Source organism: Eschrichtius robustus, chromosome 3 (genome assembly GCF_028021215.1).
Source record: "Eschrichtius robustus isolate mEscRob2 chromosome 3, mEscRob2.pri, whole genome shotgun sequence".
Taxonomy (NCBI): Eukaryota; Metazoa; Chordata; class Mammalia; order Artiodactyla; family Eschrichtiidae; genus Eschrichtius; species Eschrichtius robustus.
In genome coordinates this window covers 175,022,158-175,042,615 of record NC_090826.1, presented here as the reverse complement: position 1 = coordinate 175,042,615, position 20,458 = coordinate 175,022,158, and the positions used below count along the sequence as shown (strand labels likewise).

General features: G+C 39.7%; 1 protein-coding gene across 1 annotated transcript in view; it reads right to left on the bottom strand.

The window, feature by feature from the left end:
* Positions 1-2,817: 2,817 nt before the first annotated feature.
* The window catches only part of USH2A (usherin), a 795,295-nt gene continuing 777,654 nt past the window's right edge, over positions 2,818-20,458 (bottom strand). Inside the window, exons 70-71 of the mRNA XM_068538548.1 lie at positions 4,547-4,768; positions 2,818-2,907 (exon numbers count right to left, since the gene is read on the bottom strand). Coding sequence (XP_068394649.1) covers positions 2,818-2,907; positions 4,547-4,768 — 312 coding nt within the window. The remainder of the gene's footprint in view (positions 2,908-4,546; positions 4,769-20,458) is intronic.

Below are 20,458 nucleotides of genomic sequence, written 5' to 3'. Positions count from 1 at the left end.
ACATTTAAATATTTATTAAGCAAACCATCTTTAGATTAATTTACATGATATTTGTGCATTGGAAATAAACTATTCATGTGTGACATAATTAATTCCTTCTCACTGAATTATTCCACCTGGCCTATGTTTTATTTACAGGTTGTTCAGATTGAATTATATTGATGCCAACATGGTTTTTAGATCAGCATGAGGTACCATAACAGATTCATATTTAGGTTTTCCATTTAGTAGAAATGGCAATAGATCATCTATAAATACAATTCTTGGTAGAGCTTATAAAAGCATAGGTGTATACTCTTATCAAACAGTATCAGGCATAACAAAGCAGTTCTTAAAATTTAAGCTGAGTATGTGGCCTCTTCAAGTGAGGGGACACAAGTCAGATTTAGAGAGAGCCACCTGTTGTAGTCTCTGTAAAGGAGAAGTGGGCGAGTACTGGAGTCCCTGTGCACAGCATGTATTCTTCCAGGTTCTTTACAAAACTGGTACTCAACATTAGGAATATCTGGAAGCTTTTAAAGGTACTGATGCCTCAGCACCACCCTCAACCAATTGAATCAGAATCTCCAGGGGTGAGACCAACTGTTGAACAGGGGCTTGGCACACATTACCACTTAAAGTAGCAAGACAACATCCTGGGCTTCTCTGAAGTAAATACAAGTAGAGTTCCGAGTGTTGCAAGGGTGGTGGTTGTGGGTGGAAGCTGTGTGGGCTTCTGTCCACTCTGAGCCATGGGATCAAAATGTAAATGATTCAGCTAAACGAATTCATGTAATAACTGGATGTCTAAATAGATGATTAAGTAGAGAAAGACTTAAGATAAAACCCCCTGCAATTTTCTTTTTATGTTCCTTTGAAGCTTTAGAATGTGATAATGGTATCTAGTTAATTTTTCAATAGTGAGGATGTGCTCATTCTCCTGAATCCACCCATGACTAGCCAATCACATTTGCAGAGGAGTAGACCAAGGATAAGGATGCAAGCACAGGGCTGGGAAGGAACAGTTTTCTGTCTATACCTTAAGTAGCTCTCATGCATCAGAAACTCAGCCTTGGTCAAGGCTCATCTGTGCCAGCTTTAAATTAAGCTAAGACTGAATCAACAAGTGGGAATTAAAACCTGTAAACTAAATTAGCCAATCTTGTTTCCATTTCAGACAGTATAAAACTTTTGGCGAGGAAAAAATATAATTTGAACATCCACTGCCAAATATGCACAGTTATTTCAGATTCGTTTGCTTGTAGCATTTCTAACAAGGGGACAGAACTTCTGCTTAATACTGGTCTGTGCTTTTGACACTTAAGGTTGGCAAGTCTTGTCCAGGAGTTGGTCATTCTGGGGAGCTGATCTTCTGCAGATTTGGGTAAAGTCTCAGTACCCCCAAAGTTCATGATCTTTGACTGTTGGACATTTAGGGTAATTCATCATTTTCAGGCAGAGTAAGTAAGGTTATTCCTTGTTTTACAAGTTTTTGCCATCTCAGCTTTGGGGAAATCCACCTATTTCTGAATGTAATTCACAAAATATGTCCGACAGTTGTGTTTTAGACATACATATTCAAAATAACTTCCTGGAGTCATTAAGACCTTTAGGAATGAAGAAGGGGTTTTCTTACATTGTTTTCCATAAAGAACAAGCTTAAACACATTTCATTTTATGTTGACTTGGGGAAAAAAATGCTTCCTGATGTAGAACTTACCAATAGCTTTATAATCCAAATAAAGTAAATAGCAAAAACTTTTGACCCATGGAAACTGGTACTGTTAAATATCATCTGCTCTAAGTGATTCTAGTAGTTCGCTGAAATGAAGGGATATAGTACAGATATATGATATATATTCATATATGTAATCCTGTATTTACATATAAATGTTAATTTTATAATTTCAAGGCTGGAAGGAACACAAAATATTTCCTTTTTTAATTTCACGTAGGCTAGTTAAAAAATGCAAATAAAAGTTTCCATGTGAAATGTGCCAAGTTGAAGATGTCAGTATTCCTGGGTATTCAGTGAATTGAGAGAATTTTATGTAAAGTACTGATTGGAGTTTCAAAACTATGTAAAATATCTATCAAAACCCTTCATTTTTCTCCTTGAAATCTATAAATTAGCTGTTTATTCCTTAGTTTTTTAGACGATTCATAAGTGTAAGAACGGACATTGATTTACAAGTTTATGTGGTTTGGTAAATATTTATCCCTAAACATTGTAATCAAATAGAACCTACAGCCAAATGTGTAGCCTCAGTGCAGAGCCTGTTTTTCTCTTAAGTGTTTCAGCTTGATCTGAAATTGGGACTTGATTTTGCAGCTATTATTAGAACTGTTCCTCACAGGATCATGTCAACTTTCATGGAAATAGGGGAATGAAAGCAGAAGCAGTGCTGTGCTGCTCAGAGAAGCAGCAACGACATCCCCTCAGAAGAATCCTTAGCCTTTAAATTAGTAACTTCACTTACCGGTAGCAACTGTGGGCCAACTCGAAATTGCCACTGATTATTCGTTTAAACAATGGCGTCACTGCCAAATGAGCCAAGTAAAAGTTATATGCTTATTTAGCTTCCACAAAATAAGGGGAGCAAAATAAGTATTTTCATACGGACATAAAATTTCAGAAACCCCACATTTCAGACAGCCAGAAAAATAATAGTTCTTAGACCTCTATTGGGGAGGAACAATTTCAAAAACACTCCTCATTTCTTTAAAGGATTATAGGATAACAAGCCATGGCTTTTCAGCATTTATGATGTGTGATAACCCTGTGGGGATGGGGTGTGGAGCCCTCATCCAGCTTTATATCTTACAGGTTTCCATACTTTACAGGTGGGTGTCGGTGAATGTGGTGTGCTCCTTAGTCACAGAGCTGAAACCCTTGATGGCATTCATCAGGTCCTCTTCATCCACATACTGAAAAACACACCAATCATCACTGGTTAGGATGTTTGCTGGCAATAGTCGTATGCAAAATGTATTAATATATCATTTGAGTGTTACATTGTACCATATCTTAACCTTTCAAGCCTCAGTTTCCTCATCTGTAAAGTGGGGACATTTTATATGATTTAGTTCAAAATTAAACAGAAGAGCCAGAATGCAAGCTGTTATGCTCCATTGTGTCTCACTCTCTTACTATATTTTATATTTATTGAATAGGGCTGGTAATATTGATTATAATGTTATAATGAACAGATAATTTGCCGAGTATGGGCATCTTGAAAAGCTTTCACTGAATTGCTTTGCATACTGCCTATTACCAGTATGGTCAAAAGTAAGCAAAAATGGCAATATAGTATAATAGTGAAGAATGGGGGCAGTGTAATCAGACAATATTTCTAAGATCCCAATTCCACGAAAAAATTACTAGCTGTGTGTTCTTGGGTAAGGGCACACATTCATCTAAGCCCTCAATGTATTATGTTGAACTATATGAAACTGCCATTTTGCATGTCAAATATGATCAATTAACAATTATTTATGTTTCAACCTAATATAATTATTCCTGATATTTAGAAACTTTAGATCCAAAATGGAATCATGGAATTCAGTAGTTGTAACAACTTCAAACAGGCCCATGATTTTTAAATGCTTATTATTTAGCATCATTCTAGGCAAACCAGAAGGACTGTAAATTTTATTTTTTGTTGTGATTGGAAACTGGAGCCAGGAAACTTGCTTTATTCCTTGCCATTAGTTAAGAAAGGTTTCATGGAAGTCATCAACTTTTCAGTGAAGGAAAAGTGAGAAGTGGGGAGAGAGAGAGATGAGTGAGAGTCCAAATGCAGAAGCAGATAGTTGAAAGAAATGGAGGTGATGACTTCTGGCTCAGAGGAGTAAGCAGAGGCGCTAAGTTCTTAGTTGGCCATCTGTTTATTATCCAACTATCCCAAAGGAATGGTACTCTCTCAGACATGTAGGTAGTTGGCACAATGAAGTGTGATGGTTGCTAAAAACTCTAGGACTTTATTCATTTCAGCCACTAGGGGCTCAAAATAAATATTACATAATGATGAGGTTAACTCTTTTGTACCCCCTGGACTGAAATTATGAAAAACAAAGTTCATAAATAGTAATGCCCTTATTTATCATAATTTTCTGAGTTTCTTGGAAAGAAACTATTGATCCTATTGAGAGACTCTTTTTCTCCTCTAACCATAAACCAGAAGGAAAACACACTTCCTTTTCTTTTCTTTTTTTTTTTCCTTTTAGTAAAACAGGTGCTTGTACTTTATGCCTCTTTTAGGCCAGTTCCAATGTTTTCAGTCATGTTCTGCCCAAGATAATGAAGTAGAGCCTGTTTGTCTCTTCACTTATGCATGAATTTATTTTTTGAGCATCCATTGTGTGCCAGAAGAACAAGACAAAGTTTCTACCCTGCTCATCAAGCAGGTAAACAAGTTGTTGCAAAATAATTGGGTAAATGGTCAGAGGGATGCACTGAGTGCTGTGCGGCCATCATTCAATGAGGTACAGGAAGCTCCGTGCCACCTCTTTATCAACATACTTCTGGAATGTTTAGCAAAGGCTCTGGATGAGGAAATTGACTCACCAGTCCGCTATCATGGCCCATGATGGTTTCCCACAGCGAGTCGTCAATCAAGACCTTCTTGTCTTGAATGTTCATGAGTTGACTGACACTGCGGTGGAGAGAGCCTTGGGAATAGGTCTGGCTGACTTGGTTCTGACTTGGGATGCGCAGTACGGATAGGCTCCGGTTGCTCCTAATACTCACAGGTGTCCCAGACCGGGGGATTTTGGTATCAGCTAAGCCCTGAAAAAAAAGTTACTGTTGGTGACTAAGGTCTAAAGAAAACAGTCTTGAAGTAGGATAGAAAATCATGTGTCACATGTCATCAATGAAGGGAACGCTGTCCCCATCTCCTCCTATGGAACTTAGCTCATCTGGAGTCCTGTGGCCCCTGGATTCTTGGTAAAGGTGAGATAATAAGCTGATGGTCACATTAGATGGCCAGCATTCTTAGTGCCCCAAGAGCTCACATACTGGTGCTTTGGCTATTGTTCCCTGTGGACTAGGGCTGCTGCATTGCAAAGCAGTAGGGTGAGGGGTCGGGTTAGCAAGGTAGTCTCTTCATGGGTGTCAGCACAGAGCCTCCTTCTTGAGAACAGCCCTTCCCCAGAGCAAAGTTAGCAATGTTCTCTCATGGTCAGTCACTAAGTGAGCACAATTGTATTTCACTTTAAAATTCCTGGATCTATGTAGGGAACCTGACTCCTCCTTCCCTCTTTTCTCATTCCACATTGTTCCGCTTGTTATAGGATTCCAGCCTCCAAAATAAAGAGGACACACAAAGACATCAGAAAGACAAAGGCACTCTATGATTAGGATCTAGAATGTGCCATTAGGAAGTGTAGCTGCTCTAAACATCTGAGGGTTCTGATTTAGCTGATTTAACCAATCAGTGAAGTGTTCTGCTTTTCACCGTGCCATCAACACACCATGCAAAGATCATGCATTCATGCAGCACACAGAGGTACCTCAAAGTGCATGGTGTAACTTTTTAGGGTAACATTGCTTGACACATCAGATACATCAGCCACGGAGTCAAACTGAAAACAAAAGTGGGGTATCAGTGTTAGGAATCTTTTAAAACAAATTCTTTGGAGGGAGGAATCAAGATGGCAGAATAGAAGGACGTGGAGCTCACCTCCTCCAAAAATACATCAAAAATACATCTACATGTAGAATAATTCTCACGTAATACCTTACTGAACTAGGGCAATAGATATCAGACACCCAGCAGTGCAAGAAAGAGCTCCACATAACTGCATAGGGCAAAAGAAAAAAAAAAGAAATCAGGATGGACCTGCGCCCCTGGGAGGGAGCTGTGAAAGAGGAAACGTTCCTACATCCTGGGAAGCACCTTCACTGGCGCGGAGATCAGCTGGGACAGAAAGGGAGCTTCAGAGGCTCGGAAGAGAGTGCAACAACTGGTTGGTGGCAGGCAGAACAGAGAGAGATGGGCACAGAGGATTGGTGCTACCTTGTTGCAATCCCCAGCCCAAGATGCATGCCTACTGGTGTGTGCAGAGGCTGGGTGCTGAAACTCAGGCTTCAGAGGACAGCCCGGGGGAGAGGACTGGGGTTGGCGGCATGGAGACAGACTGAAGGGGCTGGAGTGTGGTATGGGCCACAACTGGGGTGTACGCAGAAGAAGCCTGGGCCCGCTATAGAGGCAAAGTGCCATTGCTAAAGGGCGTGTGAAGGGAGGGGTGAAGCCTGCCATACAGCCTCTTTCTCCCTGCTGCCTCTATGAGCTCTGGGAGCAGGACAGTGGGTGCTCCCATGGCTCAGACAAGTCCAGCCTCAGCAGCTGTGGGCTTTGCGGTCACATGAACGTGGAGGCGGGGCTGGGGTCTGGGATGCTTCCATAGCTCCCATGGCAGGTCCAGATGTGTGACTACTGCAGTCCTGGTACCCAACTTCAGTGGATCGGCACCTAAGGATCTGTGCTGGTGGGTTTGTGAAAACGGTGGCTTTGTGAAAACAGTGCCTGAGGGACACCAGGGCCAACTGCCTGAATTCCCACAGTGGAGGTGGTGCCGAGGGCAGTGCCAACCACAGTGTACTTTGTGAGCCTGCACAGGTGACACCACAGAACGCACTCCCTGGTAGACAGCTCTGGCAAAGGAAGACTCAGTGGCCCCTCTCCCAGCGGGAACACTCCACTCCCGTCTACCTCACACTGCAGCTCAGAAACCGTTCTGAGGGCTTCTACTCCAACAACACAGGAGCAGACTCTGCCCCTGACAGGGAAGTGACAACCACAGAGCAAAGAGGAGGCCTGCTAAATATCTAAAGGCAGCAAGAGAAAAACAAAGAGTTAATTACAAGCAAACCTCCATAAGGCTATCAGCTGCTTTCTCTACAGAAATGTTGCAGACCAGGAGGGAGTGGCAAGATATATTCAAAGTCCTGAAAGGGAAAAATATGTAACCTAGGATACTCTAGCCTGCAAGCTTATCATTTGGAATAGAAGTAGAGATAAAGAATTTCTCAAACAAGCAAAAACTAAAAAAATACAGCAATACTAAGCCTATCCTAAAGGAAATATCAAAACGTCTTCTCTAAATAGGAAAGAAACAAGAATCTATAGGAAACAGAAAATCTCAGTTTGAAACTAAATCACTTAAATAAGCCAGTACACATATTAAAAGAAAAAATTTCTGTGAAAGCGATGATAACCAAAAGGATGAAAAAAGGATGAACATGAAGACGTAAAAGAAGGCATCAAAATCATAAAATGTGGGAGAGGAGAGTAAGAAAATGTAGATTTTTTTTCCAGAATGTGTTTGAGACTACATGACTACCAGTCTAAAACCAGTAGATATAGGAAGGGGCTAATATACTGGAAAAACAAGGTAACCAGAAATCAAAAACATACAATAAATTCACAAAAACCAAAAAGAAGAGAACACAAGAAAAATATGAAAGAAAATCATCAAACCACAGAAGGAAAAACAAAAGAAAAAGAAAGAGACAAAGAAGAAATACAATATCAATGGGCAAACAAGGTTTAAAATGACAATAAAATATCAATAATTATCTTAAATGTCAATGGGGAGAATGCTCCAATCAAAAGACATAGAGTGGCAGATTGGATAAAAAACAAGAGCCTACAATATGCTGCCTACAAGAGACCCATTTTCGGGCAAAGGACACACATAGGTGGAAAGTGAGGGGATGCAAAAAGATATTCCACGCAAACAGAAATGACAAGAAAGTGGGGTTGCAATACTCATATCAGACAAAATAGACATTAAAACAAAGTCTAAAAAGAAAGATAAAGAAGGACAGTATATAATGGTAAACGGATCAATACAAGAAGAGGATATTACACTTGTCAACATATATGCACCCAGTATAGGAGTACCCAAATACATAAAACAAATACTAACGGACATAAAGAGAGAAACTGATGGGAATACAATAATAGTAGGAGACTTTAACACCCCACTCACATCAATGGAAAGATTTTTTTAGACAGAAAATCAATAAGGCAACAGAGCTCTGAAATGATACAATAGAACAGTTAGACTTAATTGATATTTTCAGGACATTACATCTAAAAAAAGCAGAATACACATTCTTTTCAAGTGCACATGGAACATTGCCTAGGATTGACCACATACAAGGGCACAAAACAGTCAACAAATTTAAGAGTATAGAAATTATTTCAAGCATTTTTTCTGACCACAATGGCATGAAACTAGAAATCAACCACAGAAAAAGAAATGAGGAAAAAAGAAAAACAATTACATGAAGACTAAACAACATGCTATTAAAAAGCCAATGGGCCAACGATGAAAACAAAGAAAAAATTAAAAAATACCTTGAGGCAAATGACAATGAAAACACAACCATGCAAAATCTATGGGATGCATCAAAAAAAGTTCTTAGAGAGAAGTTCATAGTGATACAGGCCTTCTTCATGAAACAAGAAAAGTTGCAAAAAAACTAACCCACCACCTAAAAGAATTAGAAAAAAAAAAGAATACACAAAATCTAAAGTCAGCAGAAAGAAGGAAATAATAAAGATCAGCGAGGAAATAAATAAAATAGAGATTTAAGAAAAAATCAATAAAACCAAGAGCTGGTTCTTTGAAAGGGTAAACATAATTGACAAACCTCTGGCTAGGCTCACCAAGAAGAAAAGAGAGAAGACTCAAATAAAATAAGAAAGGAAAGGGGAGAAAGCACAACTCATACTGCAGAGATACAAAAAACCATAAGAGAACACTATGAGCAATTATATGCCAACAAATTCGGCAACCTAGTAGAAATGGACAAGTTTCTAGAAACATACAGTCCACCAAAAATGAATGAAGAAGAAATAGATAACTCGAAAAGACCAGTCACTAGAAATGAAATAGAATTTGTAATAAAAATACTCCCTACAAACAAAAGTCCAGGACCAGATGGCTTCACAGGCAAATTCTACCAAACATACAAAAAACTTACACCAATCCTTCTCAAACTCTTCCAAAAGACTGAAGAGGAGGGAACACTCCCAAAGACATTCCATGAAGTCACCATCACCCTGATACCAAAACGAGATAAAGACACCACCAAAAAAGAAAATTACAGGCCAATATCTTTGATGAATATAGATGCAAAAATTCTCAACAAAATATTAGCAAACCAAATCAAACAATACATAAAAAAGATCATACACCACAACCAACTTGGATTCATCCCAGGGTCACAATGATGGTTTGACATACGTAAATCAATCAATGTAATGCACCACATCAAAAAAAAAAAAGACAAACACCACATGATCATCTCAGTAGATGCAGAAAAAGCATTTGATAAAATTCAACATCGATTCATGATAAAAATCCTTACAAAGTGGATAGAGAGGGAACATATCTCAACATAATAAAAGCTATTTATGACAAACCCATAGCCAATATAATACTCAATGGTGAAAAGCTGAAAGCGTTCCTGCTAAAATCTGGAAAAAGACAAGGATGCCCATGGTCAACACTTCTATTCAACATAGTATTGGAAGTCCTAGCCACAACAATTAGACAAGAAAAAGAAATAAAATGTGTTCAAATTGGTAGGGAAGAGGTAAAATTGTCATTATATGCAGATGACATTATACTACATAGAGAAAACCCTAAAGACTCCACACAAAAACTGCTAGAACTGATAAATTCAGTAAAGTAGCAGGATACAAGATTAACATACAGAAATCGGTTGCATTTCTTTATACTAACAATGAAATATCAGAAAGGGAATGTAGACAAACAATACCCTTTAAAGTTGCATCAAAAAATAAAATAAAATAAAATACTTAGGAATAAAACTCACCAAGAAGGTGAAATACTTATATGCTGAGAACTACAAAACATCAATAAAGGAAACTGAAGATGATAAAAAGAAATGGAAAGATATCCCATGCTCTTGGATTGGAAGAATTAATATTGTTAAAATGGCCATACTATCCAAAGCAATCTATAGACTTAACGTGACCCCTATCAAATTATCCATGACATTTTTCACAGAACTATAACAAATAACACTAAAATTTATATGGAAACTAAAAAGACCCAGAATTGCCAAAGCAATTCTCAGGAAAAAGAAGAAAGCAGGAGGCATAACCCTCCAAGACTTCAGACAATATTACAAATCTACAGTTATCAAAACAGTGTGGTATTGGCAGAAAAAACAGACATGGATCAATGGAATAGAAGAGCTCCAAAATAAACTCACACACCTATGGACAATTAATCATCAACAAAGGAGGAAAGAACATACAATGGGGAAAAGAAAGTCTCTTCAGTAAGTGGTGTTGGGAAAGTTGGATAGCCACATGCAAATCAATGAAGTTAGAACATACCTTCACACCATGCACAAAAATAAACTCAAAATGGCTTAAAGACAAATATAAGACATGACATCATAAAACTCTTAGAAAAGAACATAGGCAAAACAGTCTCTGACATAAATCATACCATTTTCGTAGGTCAGTCTCCCAAGGCAATAAAAATAAAAACAAAATAAACAAATGGGACGTAATCAAACTTATCAGCTTTTGACAGCAAAGGAAACCATAAACCAAATGAAAAGACAACCTACAGACTGCAAGAAAATATTTGCAAATGATGTGACCAATAAAGGGCTTAATTTTCAAAATATACAAACAGCTCATACAACCCAATAACAACAAAAACAAACAAACAACACAATTAAAAAATGGGCAAAATACCTAAATATACATTTCTCCAAAGAAGACATACAGATGGTCAATAGGCACATGAAAAGATGCTCATCATCACTAATTATTAGAGAAATGCAAATCAAAACTACAATGAGGTACCACCTCACACCAGTCAGAATGGGCATCATTAAAAAATCTACAAATAACAAATGCTGGAGGGGGTTGTGGAGAAAAGGGAACCCTCCTACATTGTTGGTGGGAATGACAATTGGTGCAGCCACTATGGAAAACAGTATGGGGGTTCCTCAAAATACTAAAAATAGAGTTGCTATATGATCCAGCAATCTCACTCCTGGACATATATCCAGACAAAATTATAATTCAAAAAGATACATGCACCCCTATGTTCATAGCAGCACTATATTCACAATAACCAAGACATGGAAACAACCTAAACATCCACTGACAGATTGACAGATGCATGGATAAGGGAGATGTGGTGTATTTATACAATGAATATTACTGAGCCATAGAAAAGAATGAAATAGATGCCTGGGTGGAGAACAAGATGGCAGAGTAGAAGGACCTGAGTTCACTTCTTCTCAAGAAAACACCAAAATCACAACTAAGTGCTGAACAACCATCGACAGAAAAGACCGAACCTAACAAAAAAGATATTCTATGTACAAAGACAAAGAAGAAGACACAATGAGATGGTAGGAGGGGTGCATTCACGATACAATCAAATCCCATACCTGCCAGGTGGGCGAGACACAAACTGGAAAATAATTATATCACAGAGGGTCTCCCACAGGAGTGAGACTTCTCAGCCTATGTCATGCTGCCCAGTCTGGGGGTTTGGCATCAGGAGGAGCAGCCCCCAGAGCACTTGGTTTTGAAGGCCAGTGGGACTTGATTGCAGGAACTCCATAGGACTGGAGGAACCATAAACTCCACTCTTGGAGGACACACACAAGGTCTTGTACACCTTGGGACCCAGGGAAAAAGCAGTGACTTCACAGAAGCCTGGGTCAGACCTACCTGCTGGTCTGGGAGGGTCTCCTGGAGAGGTAACGGGGCAACTGTGTCTCACTGCAGGGACAAGGACACTGGTGTCAAGGTACTGGGGAGCACTTATTCGTATGAGCTGTCTGCAGGTCTCCATTTTGATGCCAAGAACTGGCCACACCCAACAGCCTGCATGCTCCAGTGCTGGGTCGCCTCAGGCCAAACAACCAACAGGGCAGGAACATAGCCTCACCCATCAGCAGACAGGTTGTTTAAACTCTCCCTCAGTCCACAGCCACCTCTAAACACACCTGTTGATATGGCCCTGCCAAACAGACAGACAAGACCCAGCTCCAACCACCAGTAGGCAGGCACCAGTCTCTCCCACCAGGAAGCCTGCACAAGCCTCTTAGACCAGCCTCACTCACCAGGGGACAGACACCAGAAGCAAGAGAAACTACAATCCTGCAGCTTGTGGGACCGCAAACACAGAAAGTTAGACAAAATAGGATGGCAGAGGAATATGTTCCAGACGAAGGAACAAAATAAAAACCCCAGCAGAACAACTAAGTGAAATGGAGCTAGTCAATCTATCTGAAAAAAGACTTCAGAGTAATGAGAGTAAAGATGATCCAAGATCTCAGAAAAAAATGGAGGAACAGACTGAGAGGTTACAAGAAATGTTTAACAAAGAACTAGAAGATCTAAAGAACAAACAAAGTTGAACATACAATAACTGAAATGAAAAATACACTAGAAAGAATCAATAGCAGAATGAATGAGGCAGAAGATTGGATACGTGAGCTCAAAGTCAGAATAGTGGAAATCACTGCTGTAGAACAGAATAAAGAAAAAAGAATGAAAAGAAATGAGGACAGTTTAAGGGACTTCCCTGGTGACACAATGGTTAAGCATCTGCCTGCCAATGCAGGGGACACGGGTTCGAGCCCTGGTCCGGGAAGATCCCACATGCCATGGAGCAACTAAGTCCGTGTGCCACAACTACTGAGCCTGCACTCTACAGCCCACAAGCCACAAGTACTGAGCCCACGTGCCACAACTCCTGAAGCCCGCACGCCTAGAGACCATGCTTTACAACAAGAGAAGCCACCGAAATGAGAAGACAATGCACTGCAACGAAGAGTAGTCCCTGCTCACCGCAACTAGAGACAGCCCACTCGCAGCAAAGAAGACCCAAAACAGCGGGGAGGAGTTCAAGATGGTGGAAGAGTAAGACGGGGAAATCAACTTCCTCCCCGCAGATACAACAGAAATACATCAACATGTGGAACAACTCCTACAAAACACATACTGAACGCTGGCAGAAGACCTCAGACCTCCCAAAAGGCAAGAAACTCCCCATGTACCTGGCTAGGGTAAAAGAAAAAAGAAAAAACAGAGACAAAGAATAGGGATGGGACCTGCACCAGTGGGAGGGAGCTGTGAAGGAGGAAAGGTTTCCACACACTAGAAGCCCCTTCGTGGGCGGAGACTGTGGGTGGCGGAGTGGGGGAGCTTCGGAGTCATGGAGGAGAGTGCAGCAACAGGGGTGCGGAGGGCAAAGCGGAGAGATTCCCGAACAGAGGATCGGTGCCGACCAGCACTCACCAGCCCGAGAGGTTTGTCTGCTCAGCCGCCAGGGCGGGTGGGGGCTGGGAGCTGAGGCTTGGGCTTCAGTCGGATCCCAGGGAGAGGACTGGGGTTGGCTGTGTGAACACAGCCTGAAGGGGGCTAGTGCGCCACAGCTGGCTGGGAGGGAGTCCGGGAAAAAGTCTGGAGCTGCCGAAGAGGCGAGAGACTTTTTCTTGCCTCTTTGTTTCCTGGTGCACGAGGAGAGGGGATTAAGAGCGCTGCTTAAAGGAGTTCCAGAGACGGGCGCGAGACGTGGCTATCAGCGCGGACCCCAGAGACGGGCATGAGACGCTAAGGCTGCTGCTGCTACCACCAAGAAGCCTGTGTGCAAGCACAGGTCACTACCCACACCTTCTCTCCCGGGAGCCTGTGCAGCCCATCACTGCCAGGGTCCTGGGATCCAGGGACAACTTCCCCGGGAGAACGCACAGCGCACCTCAGGCTGGTGCAACGTCACGCCAACCTCTGCTACCACAGGCTCACCCCGCATCCAAACCCCTCCCTCCCCCCTGCCTGAGTGACCGGAGCCCCCAAATCAGCTGCTCCTTTAACCCCGTCCTTTCTGAGCGAAGAGCAGATGCCCTCAGGCGACCTACATGCAGAGGCGGATCCAAATCCAAAGCTGAACCCCGGGAGCTGTGCGAACAAAGAAGAGAAAGGGAAATTTCTCCCAGCAGCCTCAGGAGCAGAGGATTAAATCTCCACAATCAACTTGATGTACCCTGCATCTGTGGGACACCTGAATAGACAACGAATCAACCCAAATTGAGGAGGTGGAATTGGGAGCAACAATATATATATATTTTTTCCCTTTTTCTCTTTTTGTGAGTGTGTATGTGTATGCTTCTGTGTTTGATTTTGTCTGTATAGCTTTGCTTTTACCATTTGTCCTAGGGTTCTGTCTGTCCATTTATTTTTTTTTCTTAATAATTATTTATTTTGTATTTTAATAACTTTATTTTATTTTATTTTATCTTCTTCGTTCTTTCTTTCTTTTCTTGCTCCCTTTTATTCTGAGCCGTGTGGATGACAGGCTCTTGGTACTCCAGCCAGGCATCAGGGCTGTGCCTCTGAGGTGGGAGAGCCAAGTTCAGAACACCGGTCCACAAGAGACCTCCCAGCTCCACGTAATATCAAATGGTGAAAAGCTCCCAGAGATCTCCATCTCAAAGCCAAGACCCAGCTCCACTCAACGACCAGCAAACTACAGTGCCGGACACCCTATGCCAAACAACTAGCAAGACAGGAACACAACCCCGTCCATTAGCACAGAGGGTGCCTAAAATCATAATAAGGCCACAGACACCCCAAAACACACCACCAGACGTGGACGTGCCCACCAGAAACACAAGATCCGGCCTCATCCACCACAACACAGGCACTAGTCCCCTCCACCAGGAAGCCTATACAACCCACTGAACCAACCTTAGCCACTGGGAACAGACACCGAAAAAAACGGAAACTACGAACCCACAGCCTGTGAAAAGGAGACCCCAAACACAGTAAGTTAAGCAAAATGAGAAGACAGAGAAACACACAGCAGATGAAGGAGCAAGGCAAAAACCCACCAGACCTAACAAATGAAGAGGAAATGGGCAGTCTACCTGAAAAAGAATTCAGAATAATGATAGTAAAGATGATCGAAAATCTTGGAAACAGAATGGAGAAAATACAAGAAACGTTTAACAAAGACCTAGAAGAAGTAAAGGGCAAACAAACAGAGATGAACAACAAAACTCTGCAAGCCAGAAGGGAGTGGCAGGACATATTTAAAGTGATGAAAGAGAAAAACCTACAACCAAGATTACTCTACCCAGCAGGGATCTCATTCAGATTTGATGGAGAAATTAAAAGCTTTACAGACAAGCAAAAGCTAAGAGAATTCAGCACCACCAAACCAGATTTACAACAAATGCTAAAGGAACTTCTCCAGGCAGGAAACAGAAGAGAAGGAAAAGACCTACAATAATAAAAGCAAAACAATTAAGAAAATTGTAATAGGAACATACATATCAATAACTACCTTAAATGTAAATGGATTAAATGCTCCAACCAAAACACACAGACTGGCTGAATGGATACAAAAGCAAGACCCATATATATGCTGTCTACAAGAGACCCACTACCTAGGGACACATACAGACTGAAAGTGAGGGGATGGAAAATGATATTCCATGCAAATGGAAATCAAAAAAAGCTGGACTACCAATTCTCATAGCAGACAAAATAGACTTTAAAACAAAGACTATTACAAGAGACAAAGAAGGACACTACATAATGATCAAGGGATCAATCCAAGAAGAAGATACAACAATTGTAAATATTTATGCACCCAACATAGGAGCACCTCAATACATAAGGAAAATAGTCACAGCCATAAAAGGGGAAATCGACAGTAACACAATCATAGTAGGGCACCCTAACACCCCACTTTCACCAATGGACAGATCATCTAAAATGAAAGTAAATAAGGAAACACAAGCTTTAAATGATACATTAAACAAGATGGACTTAATTGATATTTATAGGACATTCCATCCAAAAACAACAGAATACACTTTCTTCTCAAGTGCTTATGGAACATTCTCCAGGATAGATCATATCTAGGGTCACAAATCAAGTCTTGGTAAATTTAAGAAAATTGAAATCGTATCAAGTATCTTTTCCCATCACAACGCTATGAGACTAGATATCAATTACAGGAAAAAATCTGTAAGAAATACAAACACATGGAGGCTAAACAACACACTAATTAATAACCAAGAGATCACTGAAGAAATCAAAGGGGAAATCAAAAAATACCTAGAAACAAATGACAATGAAAACACAACGACCCAAAACCTATGAGATGCAGCAAAAGCAGTTCTAAGAGGGAAGTTTATAGCTATACAAGCCTACCTTAAGAAACTAGAAACATCTCAAATAAACAACCTAACCTTACACCCAAAGTAATTAGAGAAAGAAGAACAAGAAAACCCCAAAGTTAGTGGAAGGAAAGAAATCATAAAGATGAGATCAGAAATAAATGAAAAAGAAATGAAGGGAACGATAGCAAAGATCAATAAAACTAAAAGCTCGTTCTTTGAGAAGATAAACAAAATTGATAAACAATTAGCCAGACTCATCAAGAAAAAAAGGGAGAAGATTCAAATCAATAGAATTAGAAATGAAAAAGGAGAAGTAATAACTGACACTACAGAAATACAAAGGATCATGAGAGATTACTACAAGCAACTATATGCCAATAAAATGGACAACCTGGAAGAAATGGACAAATTCTTAGAAAGGCACAACTATCCGAGACTGAACCAGGAAGAAATAGAAAATATGAACAGACCAATCACAAGCACTGAGATTGAAACTGTGATTAAAAATCTTCCAACAAACAAAAGCCCAGGACCAGATGGCTTCACAGGCGAATTCTTTCAAACATTCGGAGAGGAGCTAACACCTATACTTCTCAAGCTATTCCAAAATATAGCAGAGGGAGGAACACTCCCAAACTCATTCTATGAGGTCACCATAACTCTGATACCAAAACCAGACAAAGATGTCACACAGAAAGAAAACTACATTCCAATATCACTGATGAACATAGATGCAAAAATCCTCAACAAAATACTGGCAAACAGAATCCAACAGCACACTAAAAGGATCATACACTATGATCAAGTGGGGTTTATCCCAGGAATGCAAGGATTCTTCAGTATATGCAAATCAATCAACGTGATACACCATATTAAAAAATTGAAGGAGAAAAACCATATGATCATCTCAATAGATGCAGAGAAATCTTTCAAGAAAATTCAACACACATTTATGATAAAAGCCCTGCAGAAAGTAGGCATAGAGGGAACTTTCCTCAACATAATAAAGGCCATATACGACAAACCCACAGCCAACATCGTCCTCAATGGTGAAAAACAGAAACCATTTCCACTATGATCAGGAACAAGACAAGGTTGCCCACTCTCAACACTATTATTCAACATACTTTTGGAAGTTTTAGCCACAGCAATCAGAGAAGAAAAAGAAATAAAAGGAATCCAAATTGGAAAAGAAGAAGTAAAGCTGTCACAGTTTGCAGATGACATGATACTCTACATAGAGAATCCTAAAGATGCCACCAGATAACTACTAGAGCTAATCAATGAATTTTGTAAAGTAGCAGGATACAAAATTAATGCACAGAAATCTCTTGCATTCCTATACACTAATAATGAAAAATCTGAAAGTGAAATTAAGAAAACATTCCCATTTACCATTGCAAGTAAAAGAATAAAATATCTAGGAATAAACCTACCTAAGGAGACAAAAGACCTGTATGCAGAAAACTGTAAGACACTGATGAAAGAAATTAAAGATGATACAAACAGATGGAGAGATATACCGTGTTCTTGGATTGGAAGAATCAACACTGTGAAAATGACTCTACTACCCAAAGCAATCTACAGATTCAATGCAATCCGTATCAAACTACCACTGGCATTTTTCACAGAACTAGAATAAAAAATTTGACAATTTGTATGGAAACACAAAAGACCCCGAATAGCCAAAGAAATCTAGAGAAAGAAAAATGGAGCTGGAGGTATCAGGCTCCCTGACTTCAGACTATACTACAAAGCTACAGTAACCAAGACAGTACGGTACTGGTACAAAAACAGAAATACAGATCAATGGAACAGGATAGAAAGCCCAGAGATAAACCCACACACGTATGGTCACCTTATCTTTGATAAAGGAGGCAGGAATATACAGTGGAGAAAAGACAGCCTCTTCAATAAGTGGTGCTGGGAAAACTGGACAGGTACATGTAAAAGAATGAAATTAGAATACTCCCTAACATCATACACAAAAATAAACTCAAAATGGATTAAAGACCTAAATGTAATGCCAGACACTATAAAACTCTTAGAAGAAAACATAGGAAGAACACTCTATGACATATATCACAGCAAGATCCTTTTGACCCACCTCCTAGAGAAATGGAAATAAAAACAAAAATAAACAAATGGGACCTAATGAAACTTAAAAGCTTTTGCACAGCAAAGAAAACCATAAACAAGACGAAAAGACAATCCTCAGAATGGGAGAAAATATTTGCAAATGAAGGAATTGATAAAGGATTAATCTCCAAAACATACAGCAACTCATGCAGCTCAATATCAAAAAAACAAACAACCCAATCCAAAAATGGGCAGAAGACCTAAATAGACAGTTCTCCAAAGAAGATATACAGATTGCCAACAAACACATGAAAGGATGCTCAACATCACTAATCATTAGGGAAATGCAAATCAAAACTACAATGAGGTATCACCTCACACCAGTCAGAATGGCCATCATCAAAAAATCTACAAACAATAAATGCTGGAGAGGGTGTGGAGAAAAGGGTACCCTCTTGCACTGTTAGTGGGAATGTAAATTGATACAGCCACTATGGAGAACAGTATGGAGGCTCCTTAAAAAACTAAAAATAGAACTACCATACGACCCAGCAATCCCACTACTGGGCATATACCCTGAGAAAACCATAGTTCAAAAAGAGTCATGTACCACAATGTTCACTGCAGCTCTATTTACAATAGCCAGGACATGGAAGCAACCTAAGTGTCCATCAACAGACGAATGGATAAAGAAGATGTGGCACATATATACAATGGAATATTACTCAGCCATGAAAAGGAATGAAACTGTTATTTGTAGTGAGGTGGATGGACCTAGAGACTGTCATACAGCGTGAAGTAAGTCAGAAAGAGAAAAACAAATACCGTATGCTAACACATATATATGGAATTGGAAAAAAAAATGAAAAAAAATGCTCAGAAGAACCTAGGGGCAAGACGGGAATAAAGATGCAGACCTACTAGAGAATGGACTTGAGGATACGGGGATGGGGATGGGTAAGCTGGGACAAAGTGAGACAGTGGCATGGACATATATACACTACCAAACGTAAAATAGATAGCTAGTGGGAAGCAGCCGCATAGCACAGGGAGATCAGCTCGGTGCTTTGTGACCACCTAGAAGGGTGGGATTGGGAGGGTGGGAGGGAGGGAGATGCAAGAGAGAAGAGCTATGGGGACATATGTATATGTATAGCTGATTCACTTTGTTATAAAGCAGAAACTAACACACCATTGTAAAGCAATTATACTCCAATAAAGATGTTAAAAATTAAAAAAAAAGTTTATAAAAATAAAAAGGGGAACAGTGCAGTCTTAAAAAAAAAAAGACCCAACACAGCCAAAAATAAATTAAAAATAAATAAATTAATTAATTAAAAAAAAAAAAAGAAATGAGGACAGTTTAAGATATCTCTTAAACATGAAATGCACCAACATCTGCTTTAAAACAGATGCTAAAGGAACCTTTCTAGATGGAAAAGAAAAGGCCACACTGGAAACAAGAAAATTATGAAATGGGAAAGCTCACTGGTAAATGCAAACATATAGTAAAGGTAGGAAATCACTCACACATAAATATGATGTCAAAACCAGCAATCATGAGAAGAGGAGAGTACAAATGCAGGATATTGGAAATGCATTTGAAATTAAGAGTCCAGCAACTTAAAATAATCTTGTATATACATAGACTGCTATATCAAAACCTCATGATAATCGCAAATAAAAAATCTACAATAGATATACCCTCAAAAAAGAAAAAGGAATCCAAACACAACACTAAAGAGAGTCATCGAATCACTAAAGAAGAGAACAAAAGAGGAAGGGGAGAAAAAAGACCTACAAAAACAACTCCAAAATAATCAACAAAATGGCAATAAATACATATTGGTAATTACCATAAATGTAAGTGGTTTAAATGCTCCAACCAAAAGACATAGACTGCCTGAATGGATACAAAAACAAAACCCATATATATGCTGTCTACAAGAGAACCACTTCAGATCTAGGGAAACACAGACTGAAAGTGAGGGGATGGAAAAGTTATTCCATGTAAATGGAAATCAAAGGAGAGTTGGGGTAGCAATACTCATATCAGACAAAATAGACTTTAAAATAAAGACTGTTACAAGAGACAAAAATATAACACTGCAGAATCATCACAGGATCAATTCAAGAAGAAGATATAACAATTTAAAATATATATTCACCCAATATATGAGCATCTCA